Source organism: Vitis riparia, chromosome 6 (assembly GCF_004353265.1).
Source record: "Vitis riparia cultivar Riparia Gloire de Montpellier isolate 1030 chromosome 6, EGFV_Vit.rip_1.0, whole genome shotgun sequence".
NCBI lineage: Eukaryota > Viridiplantae > Streptophyta > Magnoliopsida > Vitales > Vitaceae > Vitis > Vitis riparia.
In genome coordinates this window covers 13284087-13308601 of record NC_048436.1, presented here as the reverse complement: position 1 = coordinate 13308601, position 24515 = coordinate 13284087, and the positions used below count along the sequence as shown (strand labels likewise).

The window sequence follows — 24515 nt, the reverse complement described above, 5'->3', positions numbered from 1 at the left end:
CTTAGTTGCCAACTGCGACTTTAATTAAAATGAAGAAAAAAAAAATTTAATGATATAGCGCCTACGTGGCACCAAAGAGGCCAATTTGAACATAAGTTTCAAAAAGTGGTTAGATGTTACAATTTTTAAAAAAAATGGGTTGTTTTGACCCAAAACTCAGGTATGGGAGGAGAGAGAATGAGTGGGTGGGGTGGTTGGGGAGTAGGAAGAGAGAGGAGAGAGAAAAGAAAAAAAAAGAATATAATAATAATAATAATAATAATAATAATAATAATAATAATAAAATAAAAGTAATAGTAATAAAATAAAATAATATATAAAATAATAAAAGCTATTAAATAGTGAGTGGACAAAAAAATACATGTAATTAAAATTTAAAATCTAAGGACAAAATTGAGTTCAAAGTTAATGTAAAAATAAAATTGAGACTAATTTTGGAGTTTACAAGTTTTTTTTTTTTTTAATTTCAAAGTAAAAGAAAAAAATAATAGATTATCTATCATATATTAAATTTAATATGTTATTTATATATTAAATTTAGTAAATAAAATTAATTAATTTTATAATGTATATTTATAATAATTGTATTATTGTATAAGTAGAATAAAGAATAGAAAAGTGGATTTTTGAAGGTTTTGTTTTTTGTCTTTTTTTTTTTTTTTTTTTTAAGTGAGAATTTCTCACTTGTTATATATATATATATTTGTGTGGAAATTGTCTCTTGAAGACGATTTATTTCTCTTTTTTTTTTTTTTAATAAAAATCATTTCTTCAAGAGACAATTTCTTACTTCTTATATAAAAAAATGGAATTTTAGAAATTGTGTTTTGGAAATACGATTTTTTGATTTTTTTTTAAAGTTCATAAATCATTTTTTGAAGAGATAATTTTTTACTTACGATTTATTTATTTTTTTTGGACAAAATTAAGATAGATTTGAAATTATTTTCCCACTAGTCACTTTTATTAAAAAAAACCCATTGACAAGGTGCATTTGGTTTTCTTGGGGCACATCTGAACGTTGACGCCCGGTTAAGAGGGTCGCAATATAATATAAAAAACTATGGGTATAATTACAATTTCCCTGAACTTCAGGGGGGTGTAGCTGAAATTTTCCTACTGGGTGGGGCAGCAATTGGGAGATTACATTCTCAGAAATTTCCTCAAAAGTGCAGGGTAATGGTAAAGCTGCTGACTTCTCCATCTGGGAAGCGGTTGATTACATATTCATACAGGGGGCTAAGATCGTTCAATAAGCATCAACCTCGCCCAAAGGCAAGTAAAATCAACAATCTCCCATTCAATATATCTACAATTTGAAACTCTTTTCTTATCTTTTATTAATGAAATCAACAGATGGCCTTGGATCATTATACATTTGGACCTCACAAAATTCGCTCTAAGGAAGTTTTCTACTCCACCCATCTTTCCTTTGCCATGGTCAACCTGCGTCCGGTTCTTCCTGGTACATTTTTCTTTTTGAATTTTGATTCTTCCCTGAGGGATTTCTTGAATAATAAGGCATGTCAGCTCATATGTTTAACCAAGAGCATTTTATTTTGTTTTTCATGCTTTTTTGGATATTGTTGTCATTGTGTTTGAACAAACGCTGGTAATAATTACCTTTTCTGACCATGATTCGTTTATCTTTGTTTTGCAGGTCATATCCTTTTGTTTAATCAATGATTTGTTTGTTTTTGTTTATGACCAAGGTTAAATTTCCTAGTTTTTTTTTGAGTGCCTTCATTTTGTGATGAAAAGAAGGCACAGTTACTTGGGATCAATGCCGCCCAATGCAGCTGTTTGACATTCTGAGACCCAATCCTTTCATTGACAAAAAAAATTGGGTCCTCATTTCTGCTTACGCACAGTAAGCTTCCATGGTATAAATCATGGTCCCAAATTCTAACACCTTAATCTTTTAGGAAAATTGGTTGCTTAGTAATTAGTATGGTCTCAAGCTGAGTTCAATCTCACCGCATGTTTATTTATTTGTCTCAAAGGAGGCTGTCTGGTATCATCACCAACCTGTCCATTTGTCTTTACCTTTGTGGGGTGCATTTGCGTGGGGGGCTTTGAAACTTTCTTGAACATTTTGACATTCTATTGACTCACCATATCACATAGTGTCAGCATCACCAACCTGCCCGTTTTTCTTTACCATTTTGGGGTGCATTTGGGTGGGGGCTTTTAAACTTCCATGAGCATTTTGACACCCTATTGTACTGGGCATCACACACAATGTAGGCCCACTAAATGAGTTACTGCAGAAATGGGGGTAGAACCATACAACCAGGTATTTCACAAATTAAAAACTTTACATGCTAAAATGGCCTAAACATTGAGATTGATCTGCCCGCATGAATTTGTGTACGATTTTTAACTCTTTTTTTTGTTGATAAACTATAATATAACCTTGTTACAATAATGCATATTATATAAATTTTAATGTTCCAATTGGTGAACTTGACATTATACACATGTGCTTATCTGCCCAAGGCGGGAAGTAAAGCGTTTTGCTGATCTCACTGCTGATGAGATTAGTGATTTATGGCTCACTGCACAGAAGGTTGGAAGTGGGCTTGAATGCCATCACAAGGCATCTTCCCTTACATTCACAATTCAGGTGAGTCTTTTACAAGTAGATTCTTCTTTGTTATTCTAATTTCAATTTTATTCACTGTTTCTCTCATTTCTCTGTTGTAGCATCTTTTATATTGGATATTCACTATGATCTATGCAATGTAGTGTGATTTTACCTATCATTTTGGTGCTATTGGAAATTAAGAAAATCTTATTATCAATGAATACAGCAGCTGTCACCTTATCTTATATATATATATATACATAACCTGTATGGCCAGATTAGGCAACGCTTTTTTGATAGGCAAGCAATAGGCATGTATTCTTATTTATTTATACATATATTTTTAACATATATTGTAACGACCCGCACCCAACCATGTAGATATTGTCCGCTTTGGGCCCAAGGGGGCCCTCACGGCTTTAAAACGCGTCTACTTGGTTAAGAGGAGCCTCTACATATATAGCGCCAGGAACATTCTCCCTATCCGATGTGGGACATCACAAACACCCCCCCCATGCAGACACAACGTCCTCGTTGTGTCCCATGAGATTGCGGGGCCAAACAGACAAAGCCAAACAAACCCCCACACCGGGGTCGGGGATCGGCTCTGATACCATTTGTAACGACCCGCACCCAACCATGTAGATATTGTCCGCTTTGGGCCCAAGGGGGCCCTCACGGCTTTAAAACGCGTCTACTTGGTTAAGAGGAGCCTCTACATATATAGCGCCAGGAACATTCTCCCCTATCCGATGTGGGACATCACAAACACCCCCCCCATGCAGACACAACGTCCTCGTTGTGTCCCATGAGATTGCGGGGCCAAACAGACAAAGCCAAACAAACCCCCACACCCTTGGAGAATGTTCCTGACGCTATATATGTAGAGGCTCCTCTTAACCAAGTAGACGCGTTTTAAAGCCGTGAGGGCCCCCTTGGGCCCAAAGCGGACAATATCTACATGGTTGGGTGCGGGTCGTTACAAATGGTATCAGAGCCGATCCCCGACCCCGGTGTGGGTTTGTTTGGCCCCGTAAGGAGTGTTTGTGATGTCCCACATCGGATAGGGGAGAATGTTCCTAGCGCTATATATGTAGAGACTCCTCTTAACCAAGTAGACGCGTTTTAAAGCCGTGAGGGCCCCCTTGGGCCCAAAGTGGACAATATCTACATGGTTGGGTGCGGGTCGTTACATATATGGCCAGATTAGACAGCACTTTTTTGATAGGCAAGCAATAGGCATGTATTCTTATTTATTTATACTTATATTTTTAACATATATGGCCAGATTAGACAGCACTTTTTTGATAGGCAAGCAATAGGTATATATTGACCAGGCTAGACAGTATTCTTTCTTCGTGTTTGGGTACTTCTTTAGATCTTAACTGCTTGATGTTTGTCAATACCTCAGGATGGACCCCAGGCAGGACAGACAGTACCTCATGTACATATCCATATCCTCCCAAGGAAAGTTGGCGATTTTGAGAAAAATGATGAGATCTATGATGCTGTAAGATACATTTCTGACAATTCTTGCAATCAGATTATTCCACTTAACCTTGAGCTGAATAAATCATTCTGTGATTAAAAATCGTAGGCAAACATTTTCTGGTAAGAAAATAAGTTATAATACTAATAGGTGCTTAGCAAGAGGAGGAGGTACAGATATCCCCTGGTAATTAAATTATTCCATTGTGCTTTATGCATATATCTTTTTCATTGATGTAGATTTATCATCATGGATATGAATGTTAAATATGATAACACCTTTATCAGTAATGCGAGTGAAAATTATAAATAGCTACATTTTTTTGAAATCCAAAATATGTTCCATAGAAACCTTAATGACCATGAGATTGGAGATTCAACATTGCTTTCTCTTGAAAATTTAGTTTTATTCCCTACCCTTAATGACAAACTTTGTAATTGGATAGGTTTGACTCTTTTTATTTGAAAGCTTTATCTCTTTTTTCTCTCCTGAAGGATGATTTGATGTTGGCTAAATTTAGTTGGAGATATGAGATGCACCACTGCCTGCCCAAATCAAAGTTTTTGCTCCCTATGTGTCAGGGTTCTCACCCTTTGGTTCTGTTATTGTACATCTTTTATTATCTATCAAAAAGGGCTGTCTTGGCTTGATTTAGACTTATTTGAAAGTTAATGTCAACAGTATGTTCTGGACTAAGAGACCTTATAGAGTTTCAACTTTTCTTCATTGCCTCTTCCCTCATGGCCTTTTATAGTTTGTCTTTGTTATCCCATTTGTTCAATGGGCAGCCCTCAATTCGGTTTCCAGATACCCTATTACTTTCAGGTTTTGTAAGGGAGCTTGCAGCAAATTTCTTTAGCATTGTGTCTTGCTTGCTACTGATTTAGGTGATTTGAATTGGGAACAATGTTAGACATTAAGGATAGACAGAAATCTTTCATAGAGTTGAGGGATCATATTCTTGAGCTCTCCTTGGGTTTTCATAACCAAGGAGTTTGGTGCATCCTTCTTAACTTAAATTTTTTTGGATTGGTGGGCTAGTTTGACTCCCCAAGCAGTAAACTTACTTTGAGTTCATATTTTTTTGCTTCTAAGCTGGGGTTTACTTGGGGTATGGTGTTGTGATGTTTTTCATCTGAGGATACCCCATCCATCTTTGTATTCAATTTTTAATTCTTAATATATTCCCTCGTTTTTCATTGAAAATAACTGGTCCCATGCACCAACTATGTTTTTGGGTCCAATTTTCTCTAATTACCCTATTCTAGTGGTTGAATTTGTATGTTCAAATTCTATGTAAAATATGAGCCATTCCATATCCATGAGGTACCCAAATGCTGTCTGCTTGTAATTGACCTATTTTCTGCTTGTCATGTGGTGTAGATAGATGCAAGTGAGAAGGAATTAAAGAAGAAGCTGGACTTGGATGAGGAAAGGAAGGATAGAAGCCCTGAGGAGATGGCTCAAGAAGCTGATGAATACAAAGTGCTTTTCTCTTAGGTATGTCAACTTGAAATGTGGCCCAACCTATGATTCGCATAGAGACACTTTGAAATTACCCCAGAGCTCCAGCCACAACTTAGCTGCAGATAAACATTGCAAGAGAGGAATTCATATTACTGTTGAATAAAAGTTTTAAGTACTGTTGATTGAAAGCTCTATGTTTGGTGTGAGTGGAAGATGTATACTATGGCAAATTCTGTGTCTGCCGTTACAAGAGTGATGACACTGTCATAATTGGGAACCCCTGTCTTCATTTCTTTTTTTACCATTGCATGGAACCATTTCTGATATTTGCTATGATTGGTTAACACATTTCTAGGTGCACGGAAAATGGATTGGGGAATGACTAGTTCCTGAACTACTGATTGGATTTTTAGTTGGCTGTATCCTCTAGAATTCATGTTGGTCCCCCTGGCTCGTAATTTTCAGTGCAGATATAGTTCCTTCAAGTCAGTTTTTTAGTGAAAATTTACTGCCTCTGATCGTTGTCTGAGACCTTGACTCGTTATTTGTCATTATTGAGTAGTAAAGGAAAAAAAAAAAAAAAAAATTGTTGAGAAATCAGTTGACTTGCTTTCAGGGAAAAGAATTGCAGGTCCCAAATAGTTGCATTGGAAGAAGCTGGAGAGACAAAAAGTCCAGTTAGAATGTTTTGTGAAGGAAAATTCCGTGGCATCTCACGGGGTGTCGCACTTTTTACAATCTTTACTAATTTCAATGATTATACCTGGTTTTCAAATGTTCTATGGTGAGAAAATAATTAAAACATGGTATTGCTGCTGAAATAATTTATAAATTCACCTTTCGTAAACAGGGTGAATGTCTCGTATAAATAATGTGTCATTGGGGTTTGTTTGATAATGTTTTTGAAATCAGTTTTTAAAAACAGTTTTTCAATTATTTTTAAGTATAAAATTCTGTTTGAAGCTTAAATATTAAACTACTAAATGAATTCAATTAAGTTATTTAATCCTAAGGAAGTGTTTGTTTTTTTGTTAAATAGAAAAAATAAAATTATTTTACTTTTTCTATTAGACTAAAAGTACCTCATTGATATTAACTAACTTAATTAAAGTAAATTTGTTATTAATAAGTTTAGTTTAGTTATATTGGTTGATATAAATTAATTGCTTTTAGTTTAATAGAAAAAATAAAATATTTTGGCTTTTTTTATTCAGTCAAAAAAATAAACAACACCTAATTCATTAAGTAGATTTATCAAATAACTATTAATTTTTTGTTTAGAGTGTTTGTTTTTTTGGATTTTTGCTGAAAGTAATTTAGTTTTATAATTTAAGTTGTTTGTTTTTCTATTTTTTCATGACTTATTATAAACTTTTTACTAAATAGAAAAAACTAAAATATATAATTTTTTATAAATAGAAAAAATAACATATTAGTTTTTTTTTCTTTTTTTTTTTACTTTTTAATACTTAATAGAAATAAAATACTATAAAAACAAACAACCTAATATTTAACACTATTAAGTATTAAGGTTCTAAGTAAAAAAACAAACACTACTTAGTCTTTGATTACATAAAACTTTTGTTAATTACAACTTCTAAGATCAAAGTCTAAATTCATAATTTCAATTTTATATCAGACTTTTTTTACGCGGTCTTTATGTCCTTTGTTGTCATTTATCCAACAAGTCCAATGCATTGCCGAAGGATGAAACATGATTTCCAAAGCAGTTTGGAGGTCTTTTTAATTCCACCTCGGCAAAAGTGGTTTGCAAAAGGTTTTTGTTTAATTTATAGTGAAATTAAACATAAGAAAACCGGGAGTCCTTCCTTCTTTTAAAACAAGTGATTTTTACGTTTTATTAGTTTTTGTTTTAGTATTGGTTTAAAACCGTATTTATAAACTACTGTTTTAATATAAATTTGAAAATGAAAAATTTTATTACATATTCAGAAAACTCTGTTTTAAAATACAATTTTCAAATTTCATACAAGTTGAATTTTCCAATTAAAGTTTCAAACTAATTTTAAAAATAAAAAATAATTACGTCACAAAAGGGGGATTAATTAGAACAAAACTTCCATATTTTAATTTTATTGCCTAAAGGACCAATTGGATAACTCCGTTAAAAACCTCTCTCTGTGTCTCTCTCTCTATATATATACACATATAAATAAATGAAAACAGAGACAAACGCGCCCTTGGGCATTGCAGGGGCGAGGGAGGGGAAAGGGCGGGAAAAGGTACGTGCATATAAAAGACTGCTACTTCCGGAGTGGAGGGCTTTTCTCGATCTCTCTCGTTTGGGCTGTGGGTTGTGAATGCGAGCAGAGAAAATGGAGTCAACTCTCAAGGTTGGAAGGTCCCCTCCTTTTTTCTTTTTCTCTCCTCTTCTTCATTGCTTTTTGGGTGCTTGTTTGAATTGATTGCATTGGTGAATACATAGTGCTATAGTAGGCCAAAAGCTTCATGTGGGTTTTGTTGCAGAGATACTTTGGATATTCTGGGTTCAGGCCTTATCAGAAGGATATCATTCAGAAAATCCTGGAGAGAAGAGACTCCTTGGTCATCATGGCCACCGGAAGCGGCAAGTCTCTGTGGTGATCCCCCTTTCCCCGTTTTCCCAAATCCCTCATTCTGGATATTTTTGTTTTTTCCCCAACCCCTATTAATTAACTTATTTATTAATATAGCTATCAGCTTCCTCCTCTGATTTTGGGAAAGACTGCTATAGTGATAAGCCCTCTGATATCTTTGATGCAAGATCAGGTTCTTCCATTACTCTGTTCTCCTCATCTCCCCGCTTTTATCTTTGTTGCTTTGCCTATTCATCTTTTTCTTTTGTCTTGTATTCTTCAAATTCAAGGTCATGGCTTTAAAACAAAGGGGCATCAGAGCCGAGTTTCTTGCTTCTGCTCAAACTGATCCCACCGTCCACAAAAATGCAGAGAGTGGTACATTTCATGTTTTGTTCATGACCCCAGAAAAGGCTTGCTCCATTCCTGGCAGGTAAATTTCCACTCCTCATAAACTGTTAAATGGTATATCCAAAGTAAGTGGGCAATGTGGAGGTCGGTATTCATTACTTCTATATGCTGTATGTGGTGGTTTTTTAACTTTCACTTACAATGTCAACTGCTGTGCTGATTTATTTTTCCGTCACTGAAGCTTCTGGTCAAAGTTACTAAAGGTGGGGATTTGTCTGTTTGCTGTTGATGAAGCACATTGCATATCTGAGTGGGGCCATGATTTCAGGTTATTAATGCTTCATTCTTTTTCTTTTACATTAAATAGTCCTAGTTCATGAATTTTGCAGGCCCCTGACTATCGACACTGTTTTCAATTACTTTCTAGTCGTTAAGAGGCTACATGAATGAACAAAAATTCTTGGAGTCTTTATGCATGTGCATGCTGGTGAACACACACCACTCTGCAGCACCTTTTTTGATGGTTATGGGATTTAGTCTGAATAACTCAAATGGAATGCTGTTTGATCGTGTCTTCCAAACATATGACTGTAAATTGGTTTTTTACCTAACTTGTCTTGTGTTGCTCTGGTGACTACAGAAACTAGTTTATTGGTATTCTTGGGTCCCCAACCTGTTCCAATACCCATATATTCCCCATCCGATGATCTCTTTTATTGGCTTAACCTGGGTAACCCCTTACATTCTCTTCATTAGAAACATTACCTGTACTTGCACCTGTAATTGGTCTTTAAAAATCAGTTCAATTCATTCAGCAGTCTCCCAGTTGTTTGAAATTATTTCACAAATGTTGTCACTGGTCCTGTTCTATCTGAACTCTTAGTTTAAATTATGAGTCACTTGTATTTTCCTGAGCAGTTCCTAGAATTATGGACACATCGATGTGGGAATCACAATGCTGTTCTATTCTTATTCTTTTCAACTGTGTACAATATTCATAATCTCCTCTCCATCGTTGTGCCTTCTATGTTTCCTTTTCATCAGATTTTTCTAAAGAATTATTATTTTTTTATCTTCACAGGATGGAATACAAACAGTTAGACAAGTTACGTGCTATTCTTTTAGATGTTCCATTTGTTGGCTTAACTGCAACTGCTACCAAAAAGTAAGCACCTTTTCCTTTTTTACAAAGTTAGTTTATTAGCAACTATTAAATTTTGAACCTTTGGTGGTTATATACAAGTTACTAACATTACTGTAATTGAATTCTAAATTGTAAATCTTCAGAGAGAGAGAGAGAGAGATCAGTGTCACTACAACTGAATACGAAATTGTAAATCTTAAAGGTTTATTGGATTAGTAGAAATGAAAAACTTATTAGTATTAATGTAATCAGGATCAAAATCTTGATGTTTGATGGAAATGTTGGTGGTATGATTTTATGGAAATATCGGTAAAAATGAAAAAATCATGTAACTTAACAAAAAAACATGAAAGGATGCAACTTTTAGAAATGATAAGACGATGAATAATACACAAACTAAACTGATTTTTTTAATTGTCTAACAAAGTTTCATTACACACGTAACTTTTTAATTAATTTATGAAATTTAAATCTTTATTCCTAAAAGCTTTACATTGGTGCTTTTACAACTTTAATTTCAATAAATTTGGAATAATACAAACATTCTATTTATACTATTAACAAATTATTCTTCGATTATGAATATTTATTAATAAATACTTCATTTTAAAAACACTATGTTTTTACAACTTTATATTTACAAATATCATTTGTTTGTAGCATACATTTATTTTATTTTATTATGTGTTCATAGCATCAAAGTGCGCCAAGCACCAATCAAGGTTAAATGCCAAAGACAAGAAAACATGCATTGTATTCATTTTTCCCACAAGGGCAAAGGTTTTTTGATAATCACTCCATAGATTTGAGTATAGTCTTTAGCTACCAATCTTGCTTTATATTTCTCTAAAGATCCATTAGTTTTGTATTTAACCGTAAACTCCCATGTACTGGTCTTTTTCCTCGTGGAATATCAATAGCTTCCCATGTTTGGTTTTTATTTAGTGCCTCCATCTCCTCATTCATGGTCTTTTTCTGGTTCTTATCTCTAAGTGAATCATGTAATGTTTGGTGAATGTCAAGGGAGTTCAATCTAGTGTGAGGAGTTCGTGTGTATGGGATAATTTTTCCAAGGATATGAAGTGAGACATAGGATATTGAGTGCACTTCTTGGTTCCTTTTCTAATGGCAATAGGGGAAGAAGGAAGAAAGTTCAGCACTTGGTGTGGGCTCGGATTCTTGAACTTGCATTAGGTTCAGGAACTGGCACTTTTCTCCTGGAGTAAACTCGAAGTGGCTGCGCAACAATGGGACCAGACTTGACAGTTGTAGGAATGACAGTTTTAGACTCAAATTCAATGGGAATAGCAGCTGGAATTTCTAGGACAGTTGCTGGAATTTTTGGGTCAATTTTTGGAATTTCTGGGATAGCTGTTGTAAGAGTGGTGGCGGCTTCAGACTCAGTTGTAGAAGAACTTGATGGGCAGTTTGGAAAGTCAAGTAGGAACAAATCCTTGTCTTCCATAGATGGCTCCCCTGAAGGTAAGGATGTTGAAAGAAAGGTTGTTTTTCAGCAAATGTGACATCCATGGATACAAATAACTTCTGTGAAGGTGGATGATAATACTTATAACCTTTTTTGTAGCATATTAATCCACAAAGGCACACTTTAAAGCCCTTGGATCATGTTTATTTTGATTATGAGTATGAACATGTACAAATAATACTTTTGAGAATCTTGATCAAAATAGAGAAATTTTGATTTGGTTGTTACTTGTCTTTTAGGGATAATTTATTGTTTTTTTTAATGATAATTTTTTTTATATTTTAAATTTAGTGATTTTGTTTTGTTCCTAGAAATCTGGGTGTACATATATAGATTTAGTTTGATTTGTTGTAGCTTATCTATAAAAGGAAGCGTGTTTCCCTTATTCAATTAATATATGGCATTTTTTACCTTATTCGAGATGGTATCAGAGTCGACTTAGTTGGCTATTCCCCTAGTTTTTTCTTGCCATTCTTTCTGATTTTGTTCTTCTTCCCTTTTCGTTTCTGTTGCTATCTCTTTACCATGTCAAAATTTTTTGAATCTACTCCTTCCATTACCACTGGTTCCAATCCCTCAAAATTATCTACATTCGATTCTCATTCCCACTTTGTCTAGATCACCACAATCCGCCTTAATGAGAACAATTTTCTCAAGTGGTCACAATTTGTTCGGATGTACATTAAGGGTCAAGGCAAAATTGGTTATTTGACTGGTGACACTAAAGGACTGGTAAACACTGACCCCAACTATGCCACTTGGGATGCAGAGAACTCCATGATCATGGCATGGTTGGTAAATTCCATGGAGGAGGAGCTTAGCTTGTATTATATGTGCTATCGTATTGCCAAAGCTCTTTGGGACAATATTATTGCATTCAGACCTTGGGAATTACTCCCAAATCTATGAGTTACAACTCAAATTGGGCAATATTTGTCAAGATGAGAATTCGGTTACCAAATATTTTAACGTGCTCAGGGGTTTATGACGTGGTCTTGACTTATTCAATGATTATGATTGGAAAAATCCAGATGATTGTAACTATTTTAAGAAGATGGTAGAAAGTTCACATATACTTAAATTTTTAGTTGGGCTTAATGTCAAGTATGATAAAGTTCGGGGTAGAATCATTGGTCAGCAACCTCTCCCTTTTCTCAGTGAAGTGTTCTCTAAAGTGCGCCATGAGGAAAGTAGGAGGAATGTTATGCTTAGGAAAAAGTTCTTTGGACTTGTGGAAAACTTAGCCTTATTGGGCATTATTGCTTCTTACTATCCTAATAACCAGTGCTGTTCGAATGACAAGCCAAAAATTTGGTGTGATCATTGTAATAAACCACGCGACACTCATGAAACCTACTCGAAATTACATGAGAAGCCAACTAATTGGAAGCCTATTGAATGGAAGAATAATAGGCAAGGCGACTCTAATCATACTCTTGCTAAAGCTCATATTGCCAAGACACCCTCATTGAGCAAAGAACAATTAGATCAACTACTACAATTGTTGAAACCCGTTCTGTCAACTCTTGATACTCCTATAACATCTCTAACTTAGGCACGTAGCCTATCGTGTGCATATTCTCTTTCATTATTTGCACCTTAGATCATAGATTCAAGTGCCTTTGACCACATGACTAATTTGTTTGATTTTTTTATCTCTTATACACCTTGTTCTGGAGATAAAAAAGTATGTATTGCAGATGGAAACTTATGTTCTATTGTTGGTTAAGGCTCTATTTGTTTGTCTGATAAAATTGTTTTACAATCTATTTTACATGTCCCAAAACTCTCTTGTAGTCTCTTATCTGTAAGTCGTTTATCTAAGGATTTTAATTATCAAGTTCTTTTTGGTGCCTCTCTTTGTGGATTCTAGGATTAAAACTCGGGGATGATGATTGGTAGTGCTAGAATGATCAACAATCTCTACTATTTTGATGACAACCAATTTGAGAATAAACAAGCTTAGGGTTTTATTGGTAGTGTTTGTTTAATCCCTGTGCATGATCAAATAATACTATGACATAATAGATTAGGACATCCTGGTTTTTTCTATTTAAAACATTTGTTTCTAGGTTTATTTAAAGGATTGGATTGTACTACTTTTGATTGTGAGACTTGTTTTTTTTTTTTTTGGCCAAAAGCCATCACAATTCTTATAAAGCAATACTGTATTGTGCCTCAAAGCCTTTTTATTTGATACATAGTGATGTTTGGGGTCCTTTTAGGATTACCACTTTAACTGGGAAAAAATGTTTTGTGATGTTTATTGATGATCACACATGCCTATGTTGGCTTTATCTAATGAACTTTAAATCTGAGGTTGCAAAACTCTTTAAGGATTTTTATTCTATGGTTGAAAACCAATTTCAAACCAAAAGAAGTATTCTTCAGATTGAAAATGGAATAGAATTTTATAATGATTGTTTAGGTGATTTTTTGCTAGAAAAAGATATTTTATATAGATTAACTTGTAGGGACATTACTTAAGAAAATGGAATTGCAGAACGTAAATACAGACATTTACTTGAAGTTGATAAAGCTCTTATGTTTCATATGAATGTTCCTACATATCTTTTGGGGGATGCAATTTTAACAAGTGGTTTTATAGCAAGTATTCTCCATCTCAGTTCATCTAGGGTTTTATTTAATCCCAAAAAAAAATTTAAAAATCCTCTCTTTTTCTTCAACTTTTTTTTTATATTTGAGGCTAACCTTATCATTAAAAAGACCAAGTTGTTGCCAAAAATGATTCAAAGTATTGAAATATCGAGTGACAGTAAGGTTTCCTTATTGTAGGTCATGAATCATACCTTTAACTTCGAATAGTTGTGAAGCATTCTCATTGTTGTAGGATTGCTTTGCTGCGTCCCAAATCTCTTTAGCTGTTTCATAGTACATGAAGTCAACACCAGTCTCATTAGTCATGGAGTTGCTGAGCCATGACATTACCATGCTATTCTCAACCTTTGAAATCTTGTAGTTCAGATCAGTTGTGGATGGAGCAGTAGTCAAACCAATGAGATAATCATCCTTGCCTTTCCTACATATGAACATCAAAATAGATTGTGACCACTCTATGTAATTCTGGCTGTTCAACTTGTGTCCAGTAATCGGTTAGGCTGCTGCTAATTTGAGGAGAAGGAGCAATATTTTCAGATCTGGACGATACCTTCGATATTGACCCATCTTTTTTAGCAGGCATACCGTATTTTGCCATTTGAATATGGGTATTTTTGGTTTTGGCTCTCATACCAACAGAATTTAGAGAGGAAAACTCTAAAATTTCATTGATACTTCATGCCAAATACAAGAAAGGGATATATATATATATATATTTTTTGATAAGTAAATACAAGAAAGGGATATATAGAATACACGATTATAATAACTGTGAAAAGATCCCTATAAAATTTGTAAACTAATCCCTGAAAATTAGGAAAAGATCCTTATAAAATTTGTGCAACTAATCCCTTAAAATTAGGGATTTACACGGTTAAATCTTGAAAACAAAAATACAGCCAGATCTCATCTTACTTGAAAGTCATATATTTAGCAAAATTTAACTAAATATCTCCTAATTAAATACTACAATAGGTCAACCAAATCTGGTCATTAAAACCGAATTCCACAATTTCATTAAAGAAAAATTGAATAGTGGGTTACCATGCACTGCTACATATCTACAAGAAGTCTACTAGCTTTCATATTGACCAATGTACTTGGAACTCATTATTTTCAAGCAATTACAAGCAACTGTGAATGAAGAACACATATTCAGTAGCTTGAGGGGACATCTTGAAGAATTTGTACCGCCTATATGGGTTCAATTGGATTTTACTGATTGTATAGGCTGTAAAATATTGTAAAATGAAGTTATTTCCTTATTTGTATGGTTCACTAACCTTGTCCCTGTAATTCGTTATTTACTCGACTGGCAATAGGATGTTTTTCTTTTCTATTTTTACCTGTAATCCCTATATATTTGATGTATTTCATTCCTCAATGGAGAGAGAAAAAAACCAATTCTTCTTCTAATTTTCCCACATAGCATTTTTCTGCTGTAAATAAAACTAATTTTCACAATTTTTTTTATCACAAGAACTTTTTTCCATGACCAAGATAGGAAACTCAACTGACATTTTTGTGTTTTGCAATTAAGACATTTTTTTTTCATGATATGAAACCTCTTTTCCATGATCAAATTAGCAAACTAGAAGAAAACTAGAGTAGATAGATATTTATTGCAAATAAGATATATTGTAGGATAGGATGAGTAATGAAAAGAATTAGGCTTGAAAAAGTGGTAAAAAAAAACTTAAAGTTGTAAGATTTCGAAAAATTATTGCATCTTTCTTTTAGTGTTTAGTTAGGTCTTTATGACATGATTTATTAGGCCATGTTCAGGTAAAATGATTTTCTTAAGTGGCAACTAATTTACATTATCAATTGATCCAAAAGGGTGAGACCACTTATTTTTTTAGTTTAAAAATACTTAAAATCTCAGCAGACAAGCCTTTTCTTTGCTTGAGATTTTATTGGTGAAGTAAGGGTCTTAATGGTTTTTCTTTTTATTTATTATTTCAGGGTTCGGATGGACATTATTAATTCTCTAAAGATGAGAGATCCTAATGTTTTCATTGGATCCTTTGATCGTAAGAATCTCTTCTATGGAGTCAAATCTTTTATTCGCAATTCCCAATTTATGGATGAGTTTGTGGGGGAAATCTCAAAATTTGTGGCTAGTTCTGACTCTACCATTATATATTGTACAACAATCAAAGATGTTGAGCAGGTGCACTTTTTGTATTTCATTGCATTCGAGTTCACTTTAGTTCTTGCAATTGATGATATTTCTTTGTCAGTGTACTTTGTGCACATATGTGTTGTTTGAAGACCATTTGGGTACCTAGTGCTGTTAGAGTTTTGGTTGACTTGCCTGACATTTTGCATAACATATCTTAGATTTACAAGTCACTTCAGGAGGCTGGAATAAAGGCTGGCATTTATCATGGTCAAATGGCTAATAGTGCTCGTGAAGAATCCCACAGGTTTTTCAGCTCTTTTTTGTTGATAGATATTTGAATGATTCATTGTTGTCTCCATACCCATTAAAATGTTATCACTAATTCCATGTTTGTGATTACATCATTGTACGCCTTGTTGAAGTATAATTTTCCTTAGTTTCCTATTTTTTTTAAGGATTTGTGCTTGTGAATTGTGATCACCTATGTTTGCCTCTTGTCCTTTTTTAGGACATTTTCATTGCTGGATCTACAAAGGATTCTTCTCTCCAGTTGGTTGAAATAAAAACATCTTGTAGTCTTCAGTTATTTGAAAAAAGTATGTTATGATATATATTATTACTGGTTGACGGGATATGATAGAATATGTATATCCTAAGATATCATATCTCATCAGATAGGAAATGCATATCTTAGGATGTGATTTTCAATTGGATATGGTGTCCGTAGATATTATATCCAATGGACATGATATCTTAAGTTAGTATATCTAATAGGATATGTTATGTTATGCTTATATTTAGTTTGTGAAATGAATAAAAAAATTACATGGAATATATATTATTTTTCAATATTTAAAATAAAAATTATATTACTCTTCAATATTTTTTATTTAAAAGAAATGAAATTTCTCTTACGTTAAACAACATTCATGATGAAATTTTTTTAAACTTTATGAGTAAATTTTTTTTATATTATGTTATTCAATATATAATAATAAATAATACACATATTAATATTATTTTATAATATATTTTTTTAGTTCTTCTCACAAATTTAATTTATAATAAAAAATTTATTTTTATTTTTTTGATAGATAAAGAGAACGAATATTAATAAGAGAAATGCCAAAAAAACGCTCAAAGTACACAAAGAGTATAAAATAGGCGCCTAAGATGCGATAAAAAATCAAAGAGGGACAACAAGAAACAATACCCCTCGATAAGGCCTTATCAAATCCACAAAATTTACAATAGAAGAAGGGCCAAAAACTATAAATGAATTGGACCACACTCAAAGATTACACAAAATTCATTTTTTTTTTGAAAAAAAGGAAGCATTTTTGACTCAACTCACAATATCAATCTTCATAAAAAACTATTTTCCCTTTAAAAAAAAAGTTGTGACTCTAGGTTTTTTATTTATTTATAAAATACAGTTTTTCACTTAAAAAACAAGTCTCGCCATTGGTTGGGGGATGCACATGAAGAATGTAGGTCCACACCTGACTCCAAATACTTGTACAAGGATTTAACAAAAAAATTTCCATCATTTGCCCTTGTCCACACCAACTCATCCTCCTCCCAACACACCTTCCACCCTTGCAACCTCAAGATGAATCGTTCCACGATATCCACTTCCCAATCATTGAGTCGCCTAGAATTGGGGTGCCTAACAACCCTCATCAGATGAAGAGAACCAAACCTCCTCCACCTAAGCCTCCTTAGGGGTGGTGAGTACAAATAAAGAGGGAAAATATGTCCTTAACGATTTGTCTCTGGACAACTTGTCCGTCCAAAATCTCACTCTCCCCTCATTGTCCATTGAATAAGCAACTCTACTACTCAAAATGTCCCAATCCTTGCAAATGGTTTTCCATAATCCTACCTTACACCCATCTCTCACTTCTTGATATCACCACTCGCCATCTTCTTCCCCATATTTACCACTGATTACTTTTTTCCAAAAGGTCCTCCCTTTCCTCCACATAATGCCAACTCCATTTGCAAAGCAAGGCTCTATTGGAGGATGATAAATTTCTCACCCCTAAACCTTTTTTTCTTTTGTTTGAGCATATGATGACCCACTTTACCAAATGAGGTTTTCGTTCCATGGCCCCTCCTCCCCAGGGAAAATTCCTTTGATTTTGCTTCAACCTCAGCTTGAGTGTCCTCAGGATACAAAAAAAGGATGTCAAATAGATAGACATGCTAGAAAGGGTGCTACAGATCAGTACAAGTCTTCCTCCTTTGGAAATGTATTGACTTTTCCACAACACTAGTCTTTTATGAAACCCCTCCTCTAAACTGTCCCAAACCGAAACAGACTTAAAAAGAGTACCTAACAAAAAATCTAAGTATGAAGAGGGGAGGGCATCGTAGGGAAATGGTTGTGGAGGTACCCTAGAGAGGGTTCAGCTCTATGGCATCAGGTTATTTTAAGCATTTATGAATCACACTCTAATGGTTGGGATGCCAACACTATAGTCAGATGGTCACATCGTTGTCCTTGGAAGGCTATTGCACAAGTCTTTCAGGAGTTTTCCAAGTTTACTCGGTTTGTGGTAGGAGATGGGGAAATAATTCGGTTATGGGAAGACTTTTGGTGGGGGGACCAACCTTTGGGATCCCAATATCCAAGACTATTTAGAGTAGTCACGAATAAAAATATTTCTATTTCTTCAATTCTCGGTTCTACTCATCCCTTCTCTTGGAAGTTTAATTTCCACCGTAACCTTTCCGATTCTGAGATAGAAGATTTAGAAGGCCTCATGCGGTCACTTGATGGTTTGCATTTTTCACCTTCGGGTTCAGATGCGAGATCCCGGTCCTTATCTTCTTTAGGGCTTTTTACAGTCAAATCTTTCTTTCTTGCCTTATCCCAACTTTCCGGTTATACTTCAGTTTTCCCTACTAAGTTCGTTTGGAATTCTCAAGTTCCCTTCAAAGTCAAGTCCTTTGTCTGGTTAGTGGCACACAAAAAGGTAAATACTAATGATTTGCTACAATTGAGAATACCCTATAAAACTCTTAGTCCTGATATTTGTAAACTGTGCATGAAGCATGGAGAATCAGCAGATTATCTTTTCCTACATTGTTCTTTGACGATGGGGTTGTGGCACAGATTATTTCAGTTGGTCAAGACGGATTGGGTTTCCCCGAGGAGCATTTCCGACATGCTGTACATCAATTATAATGGTTTCGGTTTATCTAAGAGGGATAGTTTTGTGGCAAGCTGCGTGCATTGCTTTAATTTGGGTTGTGTGGCGGGAAAGAAATGCGAGGATTTTTGAGGATAAAGCAAGGATTTCAGAGAATCTTTGGGGCTCTATTCATTTCCTTGCTTCTCTTTGGGCTTTTTGTTCCAAGGTTTTTAAGGGGATTCCCCTTAACGTATTACAACTTGATTGGCTAGCGGTGTGTAATTCCAATGGGTTGGTCTAATCTAGAGAGTTTGTTTGTTTTTACCTTGTATTTTCCTGTTTTTGTATTATTTTAGTTTAGTTTTCTTTGATGGGAGGATTCCTCATCCTTCTCTTGTACTTCTTTTTTCTATCAATATATCTATTTGTCGTTTCCTATCAAAAAAAAAAAAAAAAAAAAAAAACTATACCTTTTGCCATCTTATTGCTTGACCAGGACTTGTCATGAAGTCATATGTCACTGACTCTTTTACTTGTTTCAGAATTTTTATAAGAGATGAAGTACATGTCATGGTTGCCACTATTGCTTTTGGAATGGGTATTGATAAACCAAATATAAGGCATGTCATTCACTATGGTTGCCCGAAGAGTCTTGAGTCCTATTATCAGGAAAGTGGACGATGTGGTAGAGATGGTATAGCTTCTGTCTGCTGGCTTTATTATAATAGAGGTGACTTCATGAAAGCAGATTTCTACTGCGGAGAAGCCAAAGTATGTTTACATGACCTTTTCTTGTTAATTTTTTGAGACTAATGTACAGGAAAATTTACGGTGCATAACTTCAGGTTATTTACTTATTAGGCAGTAGGTGCTTGAAAATGCTCTAATTTTATTTTTATTTTAAATTTCTCCAAAACAAGCTATATTTTTGAGCTTTTTCTGTACCTTAGAAGTATTTGGGTTGTCATCCACAGGGAAATCAAAGAAGAGCTATTATGGACTCACTGGTGGCTGCACAGAACTATTGCTTACAGACAACCTGCCGAAGAAAGTTCTTGCTGGAGTATTTTGGGGAAAAATTTGAGTCTGATAAATGTGGTCAGTTTTTAACCAAATTTATTGGTTGAATTTTATTCATACATAACTTTTATGAATAGTTGCATATGCTTGGACTTTTAAAAAAAAAAAATTATTTTTCACTATGAAGCACCTTTTCTCTAGCTTTTTCTATTCCCCATAAATGTACAATATCTGAAAGTTTTAGTCCATGAACTATACAACTTGACCTAAATTTAGTATGCATTTCTCATAATCAAGTGCTTCACATGGTTTAATGTATCTTTTATAGTCATTGTTGATGGACTGTTTTGATTTTGAAATGTGTGCCATGAGGTATTGGTGTGTGGATTGTGTTTGCACAAAATGTGGCCATTATATGTCAAGTACTGCTGCTGCTGCTGCATATGAAGCTGATCTGTGTGTTTGGCCTACTGGACCTAGACATTAGTGCTCATTCCTTGGAAGAGTGCCTAAGTACATGTTAGATGCTTATTGGTAATGAAGTTCCACTTGAATGGTGTCTGCCTAGGTATGGTTCCCCATCAACCCTTTGGAAGAGGCTTGATGCTGATAGGGATGAATCTCTGAGGTCTATTCAAGAAAAGGAAGAAAAGAAAAGAGGAGGAAAAATTTTCTGATTTAAGTTATTTAGAGTCAAGTTTAGTAGTTATTTGGTTTATTTGAGTCTTACTTAGATTTGGAAGTTTTTATTTTAGTTCTTTTTAAAATGTAGGAAATTTTCTTTATTAAGAAGTATTATTACATGAATTTTTTTTTGTAAAGTTTTAAATTTCTAGTTCTAAAAAGAAAGTCTGCATTTTTTTTTATGAGTGTTAGAAAAGAAATAAATTACTACAAAGGTTAATTTGAAAAATTTAGGAGGCTTAGAAAAGAAATGAAAATTCTAGTAAGTTACTATAAAGGTTAGTTTTCTGTTTTCATAGTTTTATTTAATTTTTAGTTTCTAAAGCTTATAAATGAGGTTAATTATTGAAAAACGGGGTTAATGAATGAATGATGATGAATAATATAAAACTTTTTGCAAACCTTGCAATTGCCAATGGTAAGACTCCATTATTTTTCTTCTAGGTAAGACTCCTAGAAAACCTTATTCAGATTCTAAGTATTTATCGTATATTTTCTCTTTTATTCTTTTATTCTTTATTTATTTTTTCCTGCTGCCATACTTTTATTTCTTGTTTGTCTCCTCAAATCCTAAAAAATTGAAGCCCTAATCCACTTTATTTGATTGTAGATAACAATTTGAGGATTGTCCTATATCAGATGCCTTAATGCAAAGATGCCAGCTTAATGTAACGGACATAATCTTTTCCTAAGCTCGTGCGGCACTTAGACAAGCTAAGACACTTGATCTTGCTAAGTCAGCTTTACTCTTAATGCTTAGTTTGCTAGGCTAAGATGCACCCGACTTGGAAGCTAGTAAGCACACGTAGGCAACATTTGAAGAATAGGAAGCTTTATTGTTCTCAAGGATGCTTTACAAGTGCTTTGGAAGCTCACTTGCTTGGTTAGGAAGTGATTTATGTGGTGCCTTGGCCAAATGAGGCCTTTACCTATTTATAGGCACCTTAGGAAGTCTCTAGAACCTTGGAGGTTCCTTACAAATAAAAAATGATCTAGAAGCTCCTACACTAGTCTATGTACAAGGCTATGTACAAGATGCCTTTGGAAGACTCTAGAACACCCCCACACTATTCCAATGCTCTCCTAGCCAAGTGTAGAGATGTGTGGACATCTCTAGCCCTCTCTAGAAGCTTCCATACTCTTCCACTTGTAGCTTAGTGTAGATGTCTTCAGGGGTCTCTAAAAGCTTCCTACCTCATATATAAGCCCATGGGGAGGGTCATTTGAAGCATCTTGTGACATTAAGCTGGGAGCAAGGCTTGAGGAGTTCATTTTGAACTAGATGCTTGTTGATGGTTTGGTTCAACTTGCCAATTTTGAAGCTCTTGGAATGGCTTAGGATATTGACTTGATTAGAGTTGGAGAGTCACCAAGATGGTGCAACATCACGTGGACAGCATATTTCAAGCCCACTTCAGCGAGGTTTAGAAGGAAAAGGGGTCTGTTCTTGTTCATTGGATGGGTTACCAATGGGTGCCAAATCACCTTGAAGGACTGTATTTGACCTTCAAATGGTGCTTTTAGCTTTTCAAAAGCTCTCCTAAATTGACCTATATATGGATATACGATCACTACTACTAGTACTTTTTCAACCACTATTAGTTTTGGCATTATTTTGTTCAATTGGAAATTGGTTTGTTTCTCATAGGAGAGGAGTGGAGTTGTGGGCTAAGTGAACTCCTCTGCAAATAGGTTCTTTGAAGCTTAACTTTGATAGCTGCCTCTTGTCTAAGCTATGTCAAATAGGAATTGATGATCCAACTGTTGCTGCTGCTGCTCCTACATTTAGCAATTATTTTGTTGGATTGAACATTGGTTTGCCTAACTTATTGGAGATTGGTGGAGTTGTGGGCTGAATGAGCTCCTCTGCTAATTAATACCTTGAAGGTTAACTTGGATGGCTGCATCTTAGTTAACCTAGGTTAAATTGGGATTGGTGACCCCATTTGAGATGATAAAGGCGTCCTCCAAGCTTTCTCCAAGGCACATGGCTTTAGCTTAGCCATTTAAGTAGAGATGTTGGCGCTATTGAAAGAGTGCAATTGATGAGGAGTTGAGGTGTCTCTAATCTTATGGTAGATGAGGATTCAACATAAGTTCCTTCTTGGGTGACAAATAGATTGAATGTAGGAGATTTTGAATCTCGCAAGAGTCTTAAGGTGTTTATTTCTTTGAAGTCTAGATAGACAAAGTAGAAAGATGATAGGTTGACATATAGAGGAGCCATTTGTATGCTTTGCATTGTTGAGGCTTTCTTGCCCTAACAAATTGAAAGGATAGGTGATTGCCTATAAGAAGCTATCTTCGGTGTTCTTATTGCTTCACAAAGTTTTTGATTGATTTTCTAGTTTGGACGGTCATTTTTTATGGGTGCCTCACTCACCTAACAAGTTAACAAAATTTGCTTAGCGAGATGCTTCTATACTAGAGGAATTTGTAGGGGTTTTGTGCTCCTCATTGGTTGTTTCTGTGTGTGTATTTTAAGATATATTTGTTGGTTTTGTGTACTTGTTGGCATCCTTTTCTCCTTGTTCTATATGTTTCACTTATAAAGGTTAGTTGAAAAATTGAAGTCTAGTAGGGTAACACTTGGGGGGAAGGGGGTGAATAGGTGTAAGTAAAAAATTATAAAATAAACATTACATGTTTACCTGACGAGGTAGTAGGGATAAACAAATTATCAAAACAATCAATATAAACAAAAGATATAACAATAGATACAAATATTTTTATGTGGAAAATCCCCACATTAATTGTGGAGATAAAAAACCACGAGGTTTAAGATTGTTAATCAAAATCCACTATATGAGATCAAGTTACACAAATTTACCTTACCGCTTTACCCTAAAGACTTACCCTCTAGTACCTACAACTTGATCCACGTCTATGACGCAACAACCTCCGATTGCTCCAGTGAATACTCTTGAACCTCGCTGAAGGGATGCAGGTCTTCAACCCTAGATTCTCGAATGAATCCTTCAAATGAGAGATCGAGAATGGTGTGGCTTGTTAGGCTTTCTCTCAAAGAAACTCTCTCAATCCCAACAATAATAAAAATCTCCTTAACCTTAGAAGGGTTATAATGGGGTATATATAAGCTCAGAGGCTGAAGAGAGTTGGTATCTCACGATTTCCAAATAAGATTTGCATGAAATCTCTAAAAGTATTGTGCCATTCTTTGGAAAAATTGGCATGAACGCTTGAGCGCGCTTAACCATAGCTTGAGTGCCTAGGTTGCTAAAGTGTTAGTCAAGCGCTTGAGCACTATTCCCCACTCGAGCTGTCCTGTTATTTTATAAATCATTGTTTGTAGTCTAATTTATGCATGGAAGTTGTGATTTTTTCAAACCAAGCTCTTGGAGATTGCTTGATGTTGTAAAGTGAAAGTGACTTCTTTAATTTGCGAACATTTCCTTTTCCCATAGATGCTTCAAACCTTAGTGAGAACTGCCTAAAAACCTTTTCTTCAAGACCTCCATGAAGGAAGACATTTTTTACATCAAGTGGCTGCTTCAACCAATTACAATTTGCTGTAATTGAGAGCAACTCTTTTATAATGTTCAGTTTTGTAGTTGGGGCAAATGTTTCATAATAATCAATCTTATATGGCTTCATTAGGCTTATTCTCCCCTTGAAGGACATTTTGCAAAAGTTTTGAATTTTTTTTTTTCTATTTTCAATTTGTCTTTTAGAATATAAGTCCAACACACTTTGAAAAGATCATCCATAAATGTAATAAATCATCTGGTTCTCGTTAAATTTTTTTACATGAGATGGCCTCCGTAAGCCAATATGAATGAGAACAATATGTACTTGATTTTTCATAA

General features: G+C 34.6%; 2 protein-coding genes across 3 annotated transcripts in view; both read left to right on the top strand.

Annotated features, from left to right (window-relative positions):
• The first annotated feature begins 1152 nt into the window (after window positions 1–1152).
• On the top strand, window positions 1153–5955 carry LOC117917153 (bifunctional bis(5'-adenosyl)-triphosphatase/adenylylsulfatase FHIT). Its single transcript, XM_034833404.1, has 5 exons — window positions 1153–1275; window positions 1357–1467; window positions 2480–2626; window positions 3999–4097; window positions 5460–5955. Exons 1-5 carry the CDS (start codon window positions 1180–1182, stop codon window positions 5574–5576), a joined length of 570 nt encoding a protein of 189 aa, XP_034689295.1. The 5' UTR covers window positions 1153–1179; the 3' UTR covers window positions 5577–5955.
• A 1867-nt stretch (window positions 5956–7822) lies between these two features.
• Window positions 7823–24515, top strand: part of LOC117916162 (probable ATP-dependent DNA helicase RecQ) — a 41936-nt gene continuing 25243 nt past the window's right edge. The window contains exons 1-10 of one of the 2 annotated variants that reach the window (XM_034832057.1): window positions 7823–7897; window positions 8031–8143; window positions 8237–8312; window positions 8410–8552; window positions 8712–8798; window positions 9552–9635; window positions 15685–15892; window positions 16063–16148; window positions 19527–19755; window positions 19959–20082. In XM_034832057.1, the coding sequence (XP_034687948.1) occupies window positions 7865–7897; window positions 8031–8143; window positions 8237–8312; window positions 8410–8552; window positions 8712–8798; window positions 9552–9635; window positions 15685–15892; window positions 16063–16148; window positions 19527–19755; window positions 19959–20082 (1183 nt within the window). In that variant the 5' untranslated portion in view covers window positions 7823–7864. Of the gene's footprint in view, window positions 7898–8030; window positions 8144–8236; window positions 8313–8409; window positions 8553–8711; window positions 8799–9551; window positions 9636–10864; window positions 11097–15684; window positions 15893–16062; window positions 16149–19526; window positions 19756–19958; window positions 20083–24515 lie in introns of those variants that run through there. The other variant, XM_034832058.1, reaches the window with a different exon arrangement.

Coding starts and splice junctions, on each gene's coding strand:
- LOC117917153 (XM_034833404.1), top strand. CDS start 1,180: ATGGTAAAGCTGCTGACTTCTCCATCTGGGAAGCGGTTGATTACATAT. Junction 1,468..2,479: donor TGCGTCCGGTTCTTCCTGGT/ACATTTTTCTTT, acceptor TGACATTATACA/CATGTGCTTATCTGCCCAAG. Junction 2,627..3,998: donor CCCTTACATTCACAATTCAG/GTGAGTCTTTTA, acceptor TCAATACCTCAG/GATGGACCCCAGGCAGGACA.